General features: G+C 40.0%; 1 protein-coding gene across 1 annotated transcript in view; it reads right to left on the minus strand.

The window, feature by feature from the left end:
- Nucleotides 1-2,642: 2,642 nt before the first annotated feature.
- The window catches only part of dsg2l (desmoglein 2 like), a 28,581-nt gene continuing 13,437 nt past the window's right edge, over nucleotides 2,643-17,786 (minus strand). The window contains exons 8-14 of the mRNA XM_017682658.2: nucleotides 16,359-16,624; nucleotides 14,252-14,394; nucleotides 13,369-13,590; nucleotides 11,670-11,903; nucleotides 9,641-9,768; nucleotides 7,908-8,216; nucleotides 2,643-5,107 (exon numbers count right to left, since the gene is read on the minus strand). Of these exons, the coding sequence (XP_017538147.2) occupies nucleotides 4,115-5,107; nucleotides 7,908-8,216; nucleotides 9,641-9,768; nucleotides 11,670-11,903; nucleotides 13,369-13,590; nucleotides 14,252-14,394; nucleotides 16,359-16,624 (2,295 nt within the window). The 3' untranslated portion in view covers nucleotides 2,643-4,114. The remainder of the gene's footprint in view (nucleotides 5,108-7,907; nucleotides 8,217-9,640; nucleotides 9,769-11,669; nucleotides 11,904-13,368; nucleotides 13,591-14,251; nucleotides 14,395-16,358; nucleotides 16,625-17,786) is intronic.

Raw genomic sequence — 17,786 nt, forward strand, 5'->3', positions numbered from 1 at the left:
ATAAATCAAGGATTGCTTGATTTACTGCAGATGGTACACAATTCGGACAAGTTCATAAAAAAACACTACCTACGCAAGACATATGAAAAATAGCAACTCAAACATCTCTCTTTTCAAAATGAGTATTATTAACTCGTTTCTCTTGACGTTATCATCATGGTCATGCCATGGCCTTCACAGTGAAGACTCTGCATATTTAGCAACGTTATGTTTGACCATTTACAACAAAATTTTACAAAAAGTCAAATTATTGTTACAGTTGTTACTCATGAGCATTGGTATAACTTTAATCTGTCACAGATGCACTTTATGTCCAAAAGTATCCAGACACCCTTTCTAATAAGGGAATTTAGCTAAGGTGAACGCACCACTGACATTGTGCACACACTGCTATAATCTCCACAGAAACATGCTGCCAATGGAATAGGACATTTAGGCCCAGCTGCACATGAGGTCACCATGCCCAATGTCAAGTGTCAAATAGAGCCCCTAGCATTGGGCTATGGAGCAGTGGAGTTCCATCCAATGACCTGGAGTGATGATCCAACATCCTCACTAATGCTCTTGTGGCTGAATGCCATCAAATCCTCACAGCAATGTCCCAACATCTAGTACAAAGTCTTCCCAGAAGAGCAGAGGCTGTTAATATAGGGAAAAACTCCCTATTAATGCCTTTATTTCAGAAGAAGTGTTGGCTAAGCAGGTATCTGCAAACTTATGGACATACAGTGCATTTATAATCTATTTCTTTTCTTTCAATTGTACAATGGAGATCCCCTCTTTGATCCTTTATAAGCACAAATACAATCAATAAAGCACCACTTCACCACACAAGAGCAATGAAACGACTGTACAAAATCATATCACAGCAGTGAGAAGAAGCGCAATCAAGCAATACACCAGTTAAAGCAGTTATACAGAAGCTACAGCACGTTTTCCGCTGAACATGATTCAAACGATCAGATCATTATACACGTCCCCTCAAGATGTAGGCGCCAAATTAGAGGAATAGTCCAGCATTTTGTTAATCTAATATTAGTCGTCTGCAACTGTAGCAAGCAGTTTATAAGTACACATCATTTGTCTTTACTTAGAAAACAGCAGAAAACCTATTCACTCCAAGCTATAACCGAAGCCAATGGGCCCATGCCAGACAGAATCCTCTTATTCAGGGAGCCGTGTGGGAAATAACCACGTTACAGTTAAACAAGTAATTTAGAGATGGTTCCTAACTCTCAAGAGGCCATAGGAACAAACGTGTGTTGCATTTGACAGAGCATTAGTACATAATAAAGTGCAGTCCAGTGAATGCTGTGGTTGTAATACACCGTCTTCTTTAACTTTTAGCCCTGAAACTGTAATAATCGAGTAAGAATGGAGCTGTGATGTGAACTTTAGTGTCCAGAGCTGTTTTGCTCCTGGTGTTCGTGGCCTTTCCTATCCATTCACATGATATGAAAGATGAGACTAGGGCTGGGAAATCTAACAATATTTATGGTTATTGTGATAAATTACATCACAATATGAACAGCTCAGTACTTCCCGACTGCATCTTTCATCTCAAACAGATTAATTAGGTGTTTTTAATTGCATTTAGTGCAGCGCTGGATATGAATATCACTGTATTTATAGTTTTTGGTAGTTTTTAAACATTTGGCACAATTTTGTCTTTTCCAACTTATCAGATGTCAGAAAAAAGACATATTTTTACATATTGTGAAAATGTCTCGATGTATCATGATATGACGTTGCTGCCATTTTTGTGTTTTAACCTGAAACCTGAAGCTGTTTTGTCTGATGTTTAAAACCTGATGCTGTGGTCTGAAGATGATCAAATGTTCCATGTACCACAGGCAGCTTCTTGTACTATGCACACCCCCTTGAGTTCAACCAACTCAGATTAACAGCCACATTTCTAGAACAATCTTATCTATGACTGGATTCTGTTTCCGACACTGGGCACGTGCCTCGGCTGGTGCTTCGGCATTGTTGGAGTGTTCCTTTAAAACTTAGCGTGTCAGGTTATCATCACTTGCATAAAAAGAGCCTGTATCTCCAAAATGGTAACTTTCTATTTTCATTAAATGCATGTTAATCTAATGAGACTGTATTTTATATATACACACACACGCACACACACACACACACACACACACGCACACACACGCGCACACGCAGACACACACACACGCACACACACGCGCACACGCAGACACACACACACACACGCACGCACACACACGCGCACACGCAGACACACACACACACACACACGCACACACACACACACACACGCACATGCACACACACGCACACCCACACCCACACACCCACTCCCACCCACCCACCCACACCCACACACACTCCCACCCACCCACACACACCCACACCCACACACCCACACACCCACCCACACACGCATATGTATTATTGAAACAAAACTTGTCATTTTTTTTCATTTTTTTTAGTTTTTTTGACATAATTGGAAATCAGTAACTTCCCTTTACATTGTGTATACACACACACACACACACACACACACACACACATATATATATATATATATATATATATATAATGTTCTATATAGAACCATTTTCTTTACTAAAGAACCCTTGAAGAACCATCATTTTAAATGTGTATATTATGGATCAAATCATTGTTTTATTCATCTTCAAATCTGAAATATAAAGAGTTGTGAGTTCTTTCAAATGAGTTATACGTTTTACTACACACACCACTAATCTCTTCATACAGAAAGATGTCAGATGACACAAAAGACCCAGTTGCTGATAATGACAGACCTGATGAATGTCTTTCATTGTGTCTTAAAGCTGCAAAACATACAAGAAAAAAAAACTTTCCCACAGATAGAAAACATCGCTAAAGAACCGGTGGGGTTAGGAAACAGGTGAACGCAAGTTTTGTCCTGAAGAAAAGAAAAGGTTTTTACGCGTCTGAGGAAGAAACCTAAAAACGCTTCTCAGTTTCTTCCAGCTGATTTGAAGTCCCAATGCAAGGATGAGCTGAAATATGCACTTGTAATCAGCAGAAATTCTTGTGGGATTTAGGATAGACAAAAACAGATAAACAGAAAACTATTTACAGAACTTTTCATTTCATTCAGTGTGTCATCGATGATTTGTTTCTCATCAGCTGCTGGGAGTGCATAAACATTAGGCACTTGGGTAATATATGTGTGCATTATTTTATTCAGTGAAAAGATTCTGCACGTAAGCGCAGCAATAAACCATTCTTGGCTTGGAAAATGAGAAAAGGCAGCTCATAAAACTGATTTATTTTTCTATTTTATCTTTGATAGAAGACATATCTCTATTATCTGTCATATGAAATGCACACAGATGTGCCAAAGATTAATGAGCTCATTACGTGAGTCATTCTCTAAAAGATTGTATGTGAACTCGCTCTATTAGCAGGACGAGCTGCTCTGCTTTGCGCTTGAGGCATATTTATGTTACAATGCATCAAAGGCTTAATGCAATGGAAAAGCCTTTATAACTGAGTTGTGTATGGATCAAACTTATGCTTCAAAAATACTGAAATACAAGAAATTGATGGCTGTGTTTAGGATACAAGTGACAGTTTACTCCCCCCGTCTTTGGCAGCTTTAGGCTGGCTTTACATGGTGAAACTTGCATACAACAGTTGCTTGAAACACTACACGCAACTAAACTGCACCTGAGTAGAATAAAGGAATACTGCAGCAGGAATACTGCAATTTTATGGAATAAAATGTTTTGCATATTATTCTCATTATTTATCAACATCACTGAAAGACCACTGAAATAAATGTCACGGTGTAACACCAATACTATTATACTGATATTGATTATATGTCACACAGCACGACCCGTAACCATACTGTATCTCATCGTTTTGCCCTGTTTTACCACAGTGACTGAGTAAAAAGCCTTCGGATGTGCTTTGTCTGTGAAGTTTAAGGGGTTAAACTGTATTTTAAGTAGAACTAAATAATGTATTGAACTCGTTAAATGGCCAGGAGGGTCCACAGTTTTTCACGTAATTGCAAAGTAATGAGCCTTAGAATGTAATAAGAAGGTTAATATGTGAATGAAGGAGGAGTTACGTTACATTAAGTGGTGGAGCTAGACTGGAAGCTTTTCTCAACGACAGAAATCCTCTCTTCCCGAACTTTTTGGTGAGTGCCACTGTGTGGGACAGTCAAAAGAGGCACATCATGCTGTGTCACTGTGAGACCATTCTGGGTTCCTGTGAGCCCTCTGCTGAGCTGAAAGCTCTGACCTTCGCTGATGCTGGAACCCTGCCTGGGACGTAGAGACTCAAGAGTCTGCACCCGTCCGCTCTCCACAAACTGAACGCTTCCAGAACCAATCTCGGAATGTCCGAGGAGAACTTGAGGTCCACTGGCCTCAACTATTGCAGCTTCTCTCGCCAGCTGGCCGGTCTTATCCACCAGCACCTTGTTGTGGTTCTGCTTTAGACCCAGTGTGGACACTCCTTTGGCAAAGTCTGCTCCCCTTTGCTCCACCAGCACCACGTTCTCCTGCATGCCCATCATAGGCGTAGCAGCGACCAGCAGGGTGGGTTGAGGCGTGGGGTCCATCACATAGACCGGGGTGGAGGTGTAATACACAGCTGGCTGTTGGATCAGTAGGGTTTGCCCGGGAACGTTATGGGTTAGAACACCTGCTCCGGATGTGCTGCTGCTCTGGTGATAATCAGTGGCTGTAATATGAGTGGAAGAGGTGGAAGCAGATGCAGAAGTCGAAGCCGAAGCAGAAGCATGGGTAGAGCTGCTTGCCCCAGCATGTGAAGCACCCATGGCACTTTCTTGCCTCACACCCAGATGTACTCCAGTCAGAGCTGGTTTACGCGCTGGCAGCTCTGTGACCGAGCTGACCTCAACATCGATGGCCGAGCCATAGCACAGCTCAGCCAACGTCTTGAACTGTGGCCCAAGATCATTGAGGAAAGCCAGGTCGTCTCCTTCGTTCAGGTGGCTGCAGATATCCTCGAATGAATCATGTAATGAAGCACCGTCGCCTTCAAACTCGTACGTCAGCAGGCTGTCGCTTGCAGCACGGCCCGTCATGTCCTTCAACTTCTGTATTAAAAAACACAGAGTCAAAGCATTCAGCATGGAGCCTGGCACCAATAGCGTTAACTTACAACAGTGATTTACACTTCAAACTGGACTATCCATCCAAGAAAATGATTCATTACTGTTGTAAAAAACATCACATCTCCAAAATAGCAACCTTTAGGAAAAGGAAAAATGTCTTAGTCTCACACGCCAGGCTAAAGCTAATCATCAGAGAGTTGTTTAACTGGACATTCTGGGCTAGAATTAGAATTTAATATGTTATTTGATGTGTTTTTGTCTGCCCTGTGATGGACTGGCGGCCTGTCCAGAGTGTTTACTGCCTTCCGCCCAAACACCGCCGGGATAGACTCCAGCTCCCCCGTGACCCATGAGGACAAGCAGCTTAGATCATGTTTGTGTTCTGTTCTGTAGAACTCACAATTCACAGTTTTACATAGTTCTCATGGTTTCTTTTATCAGCATTCACTGTATCACCCAGCATCTTATAACCATTGCGAACCTCTGGGAATCAATCCTGACTATACTATAGGTTAGTTATTCACTACCTAGCATTAGTGTAACCTAATGGAAAAAAGGGAAGCTGGAGACAAGCTTTTACCTTTCTAGACTAGTTAGATTATTATAAGTTTTAGATAAGTATTAGAAACCTTTTTTTTCAATTCAGCAACTACAGTCACCCCAAAACACTCGTCACGGTGAACAGAGCAGTCAACTGCTTGCATAAGTTTCCCAGTTTCACACACTGGACAAAATAAAAGTGGTACATGAAAGTGCAAATACACGCATGTGGGGATAGACAGTGAGAAAGCAACTAACAAAATCCAGACAAGCGTGAAGAGATTAATGTGCAATAGATATGAGGTTAAAAAGTTATTTTAATTCTCTAAATTAATTAAAGTGATTGTACGGTTTCTATTTGATTTATCATGAAATAACAAAATATAATTTGTACACATTTTCTTACAACAGTAAAGAAATTCATTTTTAAGGATCACACTGAGCACATTAAATGGGTTAGCACACCTATTAAAAAGAAAAAGTAGCACAGACGAAGACAAACCGTCTAGAGGCAAACCAAGCTAGAAACAGGCTGGTTTGTGGAGGTTCCATTATAATTCATTGCTCATGTAAGATGGTCTTTAGTTTGAAAAGCTGTTTCCGGAGGCTGGGATTTGTACAAAATGAGCTATTTTTAAACCACAGCCCCTGCAAAAAGACATTTGCATGAATAAAAGGAGTAAGGCAGAATAATGAGAGCTAAATTAGTGTTACCATTGTTCTGTGGGGTGTGAACATTCCTCTAGGCCACTTAACATAACTTTTACCGCCTTGTTGCAAAAGGGATGGATTTTTCAACAAAACTCTGTAAGTCTGCCTCAGGAAACGTTTAAGTACAGGTTCATTTGTTTCAACATAATATTATCCCACTTGTACATCTTGCCATTAATGCCAAATCTTATCAGTGTACGATATGCCACTGTTGTATATCTTGAAGCTATTTACATTCAGGCTGTGAAGCAGTGCTGGACAATACTGACAACATACCATATATTCAGGGTGGAAGTCTGAAGGGTGTTCTGGTTCACAGCTTGAAAACCTAGGCAACTAGTTCAGCCTGCAGCTTATTCAGCCAACGAAAAGTCACGGAGCTGCCGTAGGATCCGCCCACCCAGTCCCCATGGTGTGTTTTGCCGCCCAGTCCCCATGGTAACGTGTGTCGGTATGCCATGCGTTTGGAACGTGAGAACAGCCGAGGAACTTTGCAGTCGGCCGTAAAAGTGCTGCTTCACCTTCTGATTTTCTTTACACCTTGGCGACATTTGACTGAATATGTAGTCTACTCAACGTTATTATTAATGTTATTTGATTATTTGTGGGTTAAATGTACTTGCTCTCCATTTCACATGGTGCAAAATGTATTACAATATCAGATCATGTAGAAGTTATCATCAATAAAGTTAATGAGTCCATGCCTCCTGTTACTCTATACCAAAAGAGTGTCTCACAAACCCTGATAGCTTGTTTTGATTCCACTGTTTTGTGTTTCTTATACATATCTTGTAAACAAGGCAACTTAGTATGCTTTTTTTTTGTTTTATTTTTTTCCCAAATTTTCTCCCCAATTTAGTCCACCCACTAGTTACGGCTCCCCAAATCACACAATTCCAATAGTGTTAGGAAGGTAAAGGCTAACACAGGCTTCCTCCAAGACCTGTGAAGCGGCACTGCATCTTTTCGAACTGCCACTAACACAACATCGCTGGACAGCTGAATGCACTTGGAGGAAAGCGCCAACCGCCAGATCTGTTACATCAGCTAACAGACACCTGCACTGGCTAACATCACGTTGGGTGATGGAAGAGACAGGGGCCCATCTGTCCCGCCCAGAGAGAGCACAGCCAATTGGGCTCTCTCTCCCAGCCACGGATGGCTGTAGCATCAGCAGGGATCGAACTCATGATATCATGACAGGGCCAACGCTAAGACACTTGCACGACTCAGAAGCCTCACTTTTATGAAATTCTTCTTTTAAAAACAGCCTGAAACAACCAGCAAGCACTGCAGTTCTACTGACAGGTCCTGGATTCCATGACTAAAGTGCGTAAAGTAAAAACTAGCCACTGGGCAACGTGGACACCACATTTTTATGGGCATTATAGTATGTTTATAACATTTATTACTTAACAAATACTGTAAAAGCTAAAAGCATCACTACAACTGAACAGTATGAAATGATATGTTAGTATAGACAGTATACTGCATCACTTAGCCCTACGGTCAACATAAAAAAAGTACTAACCTTTGAATAGTAAGAGGCCAAGAACGCTTCAGACAGTGCGATGCCTTCAAAGGCCCTCAGCCCCTGGAGTTCAGATTGTTCCTTGAGTGCCGTTAAATAATCCATATTACTGTTAAAGTCTTTGCCGTACTGGTGGTAGTACCACTCTTCCCAGGTGTTGAACATCTCTCTTCCTCCGCTAGCGCCTCCGCCTCCGCCTCCGCCTCCACCCCATGCCTCATTCCAATGCTGTCCGCTCTCCATTGCACCCTGTTGGCCAAATTGACCCCCAGAGTCAAGCTCTGTGGGGATTTGTAACAGCGGGATTTTCTGTTGGGAGTACAGGGAGGCAATTACGTCAGTTGAATGAAACTCTGCTTCTCAACGTTTTATGTATATTGATGAATACTGTACGTGTCCCCATGTGCACTCATTTCACCATTTGTGAATAAATTATTGCTTTTCCATTGAAGTTTTACATTTATTAGAAGGGACAAAAAGCACAAATGCATAGTGATGCATGAATCATTCAACTGTGCCCCTTTTAGACTGTGAGAAATTGCATCAGAACATCAGAAATGATTAGAATAGATTATAACAGTATTCAGTTAATAGAAGTGTTTGAGTGCATTTTCACTGTTTTTCATCAAAACAAACTTCTCATGCAATTTTATAACATATAACTGAAAAGCATATACAGGGCTTTATCTATCTATCTATCTATCTATCTATCTATCTATCTATCTATCTATCTATCTATCTATCTATCTATCTACATTCTTTTTTAATTGTTTGTGGCTCAATCTGAGACTTCAAGAACATTAAGGGGCTATTCCACCGATTTTCTCAATTTCTGCATAATTAAAACAAAGTATGTAAAACAAATGATGTAAACCAAGTAATTCAGAGAGGCTTGGTGTGAAACGCTCTGTCCTAGATGAGCTTACCGAGTCATAATTGCCCACAGTGGTGGTGACAGGAACCAGACGTCCGAAGCCTCCCTCACAGAAACGTATTACATGAAATGGTACAAACTGATGTCTGAGACATTATTTTACGATAGCTTAATAGATTTTTAATAAGCTTTTGTCCTGAAATTAATGTCCAAAATAACATTCCTGGTGGGGAGGTACACTCAGTGATGTATGAGGCAAAATAGTCCCCAAAGAAAACTTATTTTGTGAGGTTTATGTCCCGATTGGCTCCTCCCACTCCTCCATGTGCTTGTTTCCGTCTTCCATGTGCTTTTCAGGGACTCCGCCCCGATTGTTTCCACCTGTTTTCCACCTGTGTTTTGTGATCCCTTGTGCTATATAAGCCCTGTGTTTGCCCTGTGTTTCTTACGTTATGTCTGTTCCCCATTCTCTACATGTTGGCTCTATGACCCTGGACTGCCTCGACCCAGATTCTGGATTTGTTACAGTTTACCACTATTTTAATAGCATCAACATTACATATGAAACCTATGAAGATATGTTTAGGTTAACTAGCGGTTCTGGATAGTACATAAAATGGCTATATCTGTGTTATAGACATTGTGACCCCTGGTTCCTATCACCACCACTGTAAAAATGTTTCACATCAAACCACTTTTGTTTAAAATCAACAGCTGGATTCTGCATATATTTTGAGAAGTCAGTGGAATTCCCCCTGAAACTCTCCACCTTTATTCAGTGACTCAGAAACCATGTAAAGTAAACTGCAGTGCATGCAGCAGACCTCAAAATGCCAGCATGTAGTTCTATCCACACTACCTTATCCTCCCCTTGGCCTTCAGTGTGATAGGTCATGAAGTGTTGCATCTGGTCTGCAGGGAAAGGTCTGAAACCCGCGATAGCTGCGGCTCCTCCACACACGCAGAACAGCATGAGAAGCGGAATCACTGCAAGTACACAAGACACTTTTTTAGTATTTCACACTTTTCTCACTGCATGGATGCAGCAAGTTTGTTTTCTCGGGTACAGCAGGTTCAGTACTCGGTCTGCCATATGAGGCTCAAAGTTATCCCTTAGGAGAGGAGGGTTATAGCTTCATTTCTGCTGTACCACTCAACTGAAATCACATATTGCTGTTGTCAGAAGAAAACCTCTTATCTCCAAAATGGTGACTTTACAGGAGAAGGAAAAAAACAACTTTACTTTTAATGTAAATCAATGGAACCAGACATTTTACCGTGCCATTTTGGGTCATTTATTTTGGTCCATTCTTCATGAAATGTACACACAGTGTAAAATGAAATGGATACTTTCTGATTATGTCAAAAACTATGAAAATGACAAAAATGGAGATCGAGGTTTTGTTCCCACAGCAGCAACAATGAAATATTTATACTATCACGACTGGCCCCTCCCACTCCCGTCCATGTGTTTGTGTTGTTTTGGTTTAGCCCATTATATTACATTACATTTAGCAGACGCTTTTATCCAAAGCAACTTACAAATAATGTGGTGCATAGGACAAACATAGTCAGGCCTTAAAGGAGGCCAAAGGGTAATAGCGGGGTAGAGAAGGGAAGGAGGGCAAGAAGGAGATGAGGTTGGTAGTGGTTAGATTTGCAAGAGGCGATTAGAGTTAAGTGCTCCCTGAAGAGCTCTGTCTTCAGGAGTTTCTTAAACATAGCGAGGGACGCCGCTGCTCTGACAGCGGAAGGTAGCTTGTTCCACCATTGGGGAATCAAGTATGAGAACAGTCTCGATTGCTTTGTGTGACTGTTTGGCAAAGCTAAGCGACGTTCATTGGAGGATCGCAGCGGCCGAGCGGTGCTGTAAGCCTTTAGGAGCGAGTGCAGGTAGGAAGGAGCCTGCTCTGTTAACACCTTGTAGGCAATCGTAAGAGTTTTAAATTTGATACGAGCAGCAACCGGTAACCAGTGGAGCTCAATGAGCAGTGGGGTGACATGCGCCCGTTTTGGTTGGTTAAAGACGAGATGCGCTGCAGCGTTCTGAACCATCTTCAGTGGTTTTACAACACAGGCCGGGAGGCCCGTCAGTATGGCATTGCAGTAGTCGAGCCCATGTGTGCTTGTTTTGGTTTCTTAGTCTGGCCCCTTGTTTTGGTTCCCCTGATTGTCTGCACCTGTGTTTCCACCTGTACCTCGTTTACCCTTATGTATTTAAGCCCTGTGTTTTCACCTTGTCTGGTTACTGGTCTTTGTTTGAACTGTTTGGATGTTTGATCGTGTTGATTGTTTACTGTGCGATTCTGGTTTGTCTGTCATGTCTGCCCCCTATTCAATCCGTGTTGGTTTAACGAACCTGGACTGTCTAGACTACGACCCTGGATTTTCCCTGAATAAAAGTCGCTTATCTCCGCATACGCGTCCACCTCCTCGCTCCCCGGCATTACATATATATGTAGCAAGTTATGTAAATAATTCTATTAACAATTAATGTTAATCATGTTCTGTTTACATTAAATTTACATTTATATTTTGTCAAGCTAAAAGTGATAAGTAATTATACAATCATGTGCAAAAGTTTGAGCACCCCCGGCCAAATGACATGTTTGGTTGTTTTTTGAAGTTAAAATAAGTGAATACATCCTCTACAGGGAAGTAATATGACATTTTCCTGCCAATTTCAGGGCACAATTTATAAATGAATAAATGAGTTTAATACGTTGGGAAAAATGAATTAATATACAATGTGCCAAAACGTTTGCACAGGCCACATTTTAAATATGTTAATATTTAACTTACTTTAATATTTAATTTAAAATTGTGCACAATACTGTGTAGAATGGTGTTCTCTCTGTTTGTGTGCAGACAGAGGTAAGCACACTCACACAGCAGAAGCAGAAACCCAAGCAGCATGACGAGAACTCCAGCTGCTCCAAACTTCACATCTGAGCCCGTCCGTCTCTTCGGAATACACACTTTTGCCTCGTCACACGTGCACACGGACAGGTGAATGACCTGACCAATGCTGCAGAACTTTCCTTGCTGGTCCTGCACCTCCAGCCCCACCTTGTAGTGTCCAGGCCACAGGATCTCCTGAGCCCGCAAAATGGCCGTTGTTTCTGAAAATAGAAAAAAAAGAAACAGTGAGCTACACAGGAATTCAGACTAACTGTCTGAAAGGAAGGAAAAAGAAATAATAAAAAGTAGCTCAATGTAGACATTATAGAAAAAAAGTGATAGTTTTGGCCAAAAATCTACTTCACACAATTTTCCCCAAATCTTAAATGTAATCAGTCAGTCAAGGCATGAAGTACAGTGCCGCGCAAAAGCCAGAAGATTTTTCATTTTTTTTATTTTCAGTGTGCTGTAGGACGTCTGAGATGTGGCGTGCAGTTTTAATGATGGGTGAGTCTAAATTGTAATTGGTGATTACTTAGACTGTGATAAGTAGAAAATGCAAACAACTTCTAAGACTGAACTTTGGGAGAAAAGTAAAGAAAAATATCCTTGCTGATTTCTTTGGATGACTAAAGGAAAATGTAATAATAATAATAATAATAATAATAATAATATAAAATATGATAATGATAATAATAATCATTAACTTTAAGAATTTTCTGGATTGTTATCTTGACATACCAAGTTGACTATCTTGTGATCTCAAGAAAACGGCTATTATCGTGAGATAGGTTAATCTTCCTGTGTTATCTTTAGTTGTGATCTTAGGATAATGAGTTAATTATCTAGTGATCTCGAGATAAAATAATTGTTATCATGAGATAATGAGTTAATTTTCTTGTGTTAATCTTGAGTTGATATCAAGAGATAACAAGTTTACTATCCTGTGATGTCAAGAGTTAAAATAACGAGTTCGTTTTCTTGTGTTTTCTTGAGTTGCTATCTTGAGATGAAATTTAAATAGAGAATTGTCTTGTGATCTCAAGATAACAAAGTTAAGTAACACAGTTATCTTGAGTGTTTTACAGAAGTCTGGAGAGGCTTTGAACTGTTGCTGTCATTTTCTGGAAGTTCATTATCTTGTGATATCAAGTTATTAACAACTTTTATCATCTTATAAGATAATAAACTATTTATCTAAGATAAAAAAAAAATGCCTCTCAAGACTTGAATACTAAAAAATTAAAAACGGGCTATTTTGATTGCAACTTGAAGGGGTTGTTCTGACTTTTGCACAGTGCTGTATGGCCAAAAAACACCAGATCCAGTCATATCGAACTCTGAATTCTGCCTGTACTGTTGTGATGTTGGAAGATAACAGCATGTCACACTGTGCCAAAAGCCTCATAAGCGAGTCTATTTAAGATGAATGATTTGCAGTTTGTATGAAATGTTTGGCATAAGCTTCCATTACCTTTGCATTATGTTAGCCTTGCAGCTCCAGTGCTAAGCTAAAGAACCAGACTTCAGACACCAAACACTCCATGGCTGATAGACTATGTTTGGTGTAACCATGTAAATCAGATTTTAGGCCAGACCATCATTTTAAGGTTATTTGTGTAGCACATAACTGGCTAAGTGAAGTGCTGTGTTATTGTAAAAGTAGGTTTAAGAGAGTAGCTTCACCATTCAGACGCTCAATGCTCCATTTCTCTTTCGTGCTCTTGGTGACCACCTTGAACTCAAAAGGTTCTCCATTGGGGAAATCGTCCCCATCTACGGCAGTGGCATACAGAACACTGTCTCCATAACATATCGTCTGGGCTGGGCTGGTCAGCGTTGGGCAGTGGTCGTTAAAATCCTGAACCTGAATTGCGATGGTCCCTGTAGCAGTTTTGGTAGGATGATCTGTGGGAAATGGCACGGCGATGAGTGACATACTCAAGACTGAGGGTACTTATGGTCTTTCACACATTTTTATGGAATATATCATGTTTGCACTGTATTTATTATACATACATATATATATATATATATATATATATATATATATATATATATATATATATATATCTGTCCAAGGAAAAAGAGTGAAAATACCCAAATACCAAAATCTAAAACTTCACAAATTATTTTAATGTTATGAATAGAATTGAGAAATAGTGGAAAAAAACATTGTTTCTTCCCCTTTTGTTTTCCCGTGCTGGTCAAACAGCATTGAACAGTTTGAGCAGTTGGCAATCAATTTGTAATCACTATTCATGCTGAGTATAAAGAGAGAACACAGCACTCAAGAGCATCTTTACTACAGGTTTCAAAGCACTTGAAAACACAGCTTTCTCAGGATGTGGACACACCATTGAGATCTACCTACACAGTTCTGTACTAACCATAACTATGCAACAGGAAAGATACCACTTGAATCAATATAAAATATGTACTAGGATATGGAGTGGAATTTTACTGCCGATGTATGATTATAGCAATTTTTTCCCACTCTATCCATGTTATATATATATATATATATCCAAAAGCCACAATCATCTCCTATTTTTGGCAGCTATCATACCATTAGTGATGCAGAGGATTTTGCCGTAGTACGTCCCGTTACGCAGGAACTTGGACTCTCGATCTGGGACTTTGTTCAGTCTGATGTCGGCCGTTTTCTCGTCAATGCTCAACCAGTTGTCTACATCTTCTCCCTTCACGTATCTACAATGATATAATAACAGTTATAAGCTTTTTCATCTTCCAGGCCCAGTTCTAACCTTAACCAATCATATACAGCACAACACTTGGCCTACCAGATCAATCTATACACAGCTCTACACATAACCTACACCTACATATCGCTGCTGCTGGAACGAACCCTTGCATCTCCATTTTTCAGCTTTTGACATCATTTGAAAATATTGCTTGCCTTTTATGTTGTGTCTAAAAGAAAGAAATGGTCCAAAAGTACTTGGAAAAACATCTGGTTCCACTGACTAACATTAAAAGTAAAGTATGTTTTTCCTTCTCCTGTAAAATTACCATTTTGGAGATACAAGATTTTGTTCCAAAAGCAGTGATATGAGACTTTGCTGGCAAGAGTGAGGTGGATACAGGCATAAACACTGTGAAACACTGTGACCAATGAAACATTCCTTGGAAAATGTCTTGGGATGCACCAATATGGAGATTCTGTGCCAAATCCAATATCTGATTATTCATGTTCCTAGCTGCAGATGGCGATAATATTGGAAAATGTAGGGATATGCGAAGGTTTGGGCACCCCTGCCAAATGTTTTGTTGATTTTCTACGTATAACAAACAAAACAAATAACTAAAGTCAACACATCATCTACAGAACACACTTCTACACACTTTAATACACAATTACTGTTAAGCTGCATTTATAGGTTTCCCAGTATGTTAAACTCACCAAACAACCAGAAATTGCGCATTACAATTTGTACACAAAGGTGATATTCAGGTTTATCCCTTGTAGATGATGTGTTAACTTATTCTGACTTAGAAAATGGACAAATAATGACTGTATTTCTGTGTGGTTACAAATGCACAAAAGTAAGCACCTCCTTGTTTCTACGCTCATTGGCCATTTTATCAGCTCCACTTACTCTATAGGAGCACTTTGTAGTTCTACAGTTACAGACTGTAGTCCATCTGTTTCTCTGATACTTTGCCCCCTTTTACCCTGTTCTTCAGTGGTCAGGACCCCCATGGACCCTCACAGAGCAGATACTATTTGGGTGGTGGATCATTCTCGGCACTCCAGTAACACTGACGTGTGGTGGTGGGTTAGCATGTGTTGCGCTGGTCTGAGTGGATCAGACACAGCAGTGCTGCTGGAGTTTTTAAACACCTCAGTGTCGCTGCTGGACTGAGAATAGTCCACCAACCAAAAATATCCAGCCAACAGCGTCCTGTGACCACTGATGAAGGACTAGAGGATGACCAACACAAACTGTGCAGCAGCAGATGAGCTGTCGTCTCTGACTTTACATCTACAAGGTGGACTCACAAGGTAGGAGTGTCTAATAGAGTGGACAGAGAGTGGACACAGTGTTTAAAAACTCCAGCAGCACTGCTGTGTCTGATCCACTCAGACCAGCACAACACAGACTAACACACCACCACCACGTCAGTGTTACTGCAGTGCTGAGAATGATCCACCACCCAAATAGTACCTGCTTTGTGAGGGTCCATGGGGGTCCTGACCACTGAAGAACAGGGTAAAAGGGGCTAACAAAGTATCAGAGAAACAGATGGACTACAGTCTGTAACTGTAGAACTACAGAGTGCACCTATATAGTAAGTGGAGCGCTGATAAAATGGACAATGAGGAGGTGGTCAATGTTATGTCTGATTGATGTATTTAAGCACATTAAAGATTTTGATTTTGAGTTTGAACCAGTCTGATGATTATAATTTTTTAAGCAGTCATCTGCTTTCATATGTGGTCCTAGATCGCATGCGTCACTGACCTAAACAAGCGTGAACTATCCTGTCAGAGAGATCAGATTTGAGCAACAAGGCTTTTACTGTGAACATAGCTTTCGTTATTGTTACATATAATAACAACTATGCACATAACACACAACACATACCACATTACATACTAATGCATACATAATTCCCCTATAATGCTCACTCGCCTCACCTGTCCAACTCACCTGACGTTTTTAATCATTTCCAGCGTGTCGCTGTCTATAGCCGTGTAGGTGGCTATGACTTTCTTTAGGTTGATGGTGGTGCTGTCTTCAGAGATGGAGATGACTTTGACAGACGGATGGAATCGAGGCCCCTCAGGCTGGTTGATGACTTTGATCTTAATGGGGTAGCTTTTAGGTTCTGTGATCTTGACCGAGGAGTGATACTTTGCTACGTTGGAGACTATCACTCGCAAGTCGATCTCTTTCAGCTCCTCATAGTCCACTTGCTTTGATATAAAGAACAGTCAACAGAAGTCAATGAGCACTTAACTAAGAAGTGTACATCTCACAGACGTCTCCTATAATCAACCTACAGTTTCCTCCAGACTATCACTCTTATGAAATCAGAATGACAAAAAGAAAAAAGACATGATGCTTGATGCATGATGATTATTTTCATTGTCTGTGTAACGATACTGTGAAAAGAGTTCATCCAGTCAACATGGTTTCTTTTTGAAAACAACTCCAAAATAGTTGAACCTAATTAAATTTGAAATTTTATGACACATAGAGCCATTATACTAACTGTAATCTGAAGTCTGAGATTTTACATTTTACATATATGCTTATGTAACACTAGTATACACTGTTTTATTGACAGATATTACTGTTAGTGCTCAAATTTCATGTTCAAATAAACAGCAGAAACTCACAGTCTTAAATAATACAAATTGTAGCACTGGGCTAGAATTTCCCATAATTCTTAGCACTTTTGGTTTCTGGTTATAACTTATTATTTTTCTTATTTTTCAACATAGTAATGTTAAATTTCCTGTTTTGTTGATATTCTATGTGAAAATAAGCTTTAGGCAGATCTACAGGTTGCCACTTTCCACCTCAGATCTGCAGCTCTTAAATATGATGCAAAATTATATTAAGTACAATGTACATAACTCCAAAAACTCATGAAGCAGACAAGAATATTGTAATTTATAAGGAATATATAATATATACACATATTTTTAATATTCTTCTCATATATATACATATATATTGTAATTTATATACAACACACAGCTCCCCTTACTATATAGGTGCACTTTGTAACTCAATTATACATATAATAATAATACAATAATACAAATAATACAATTATAGACCACTGAAGAACAGGGTAAAAGGGGGTAACAAAGCATCAGAGAAACAGATGGACTACAGTCTGTAACTGTAGAACTACAGAGTGCAGCTATACAGTAAGTGGAGCTGATCAAATGCACAGTGAGCGTAGAAACAAGGAGGTAGTCATAGTGTTATGCCTGATCGGTGTCTATATTAATATACAATATGTTATATATACATACATTATTAATTAATAGCCTGTCAGTCACGATAAATCAGGAGACATGCCTCTGTGAGGAGAGTGAGTATTTTTGTGCTGAGCCATTTCCT

Source organism: Pygocentrus nattereri, chromosome 2 (genome assembly GCF_015220715.1).
Source record: "Pygocentrus nattereri isolate fPygNat1 chromosome 2, fPygNat1.pri, whole genome shotgun sequence".
Classification (NCBI taxonomy): Eukaryota; Metazoa; Chordata; class Actinopteri; order Characiformes; family Serrasalmidae; genus Pygocentrus; species Pygocentrus nattereri.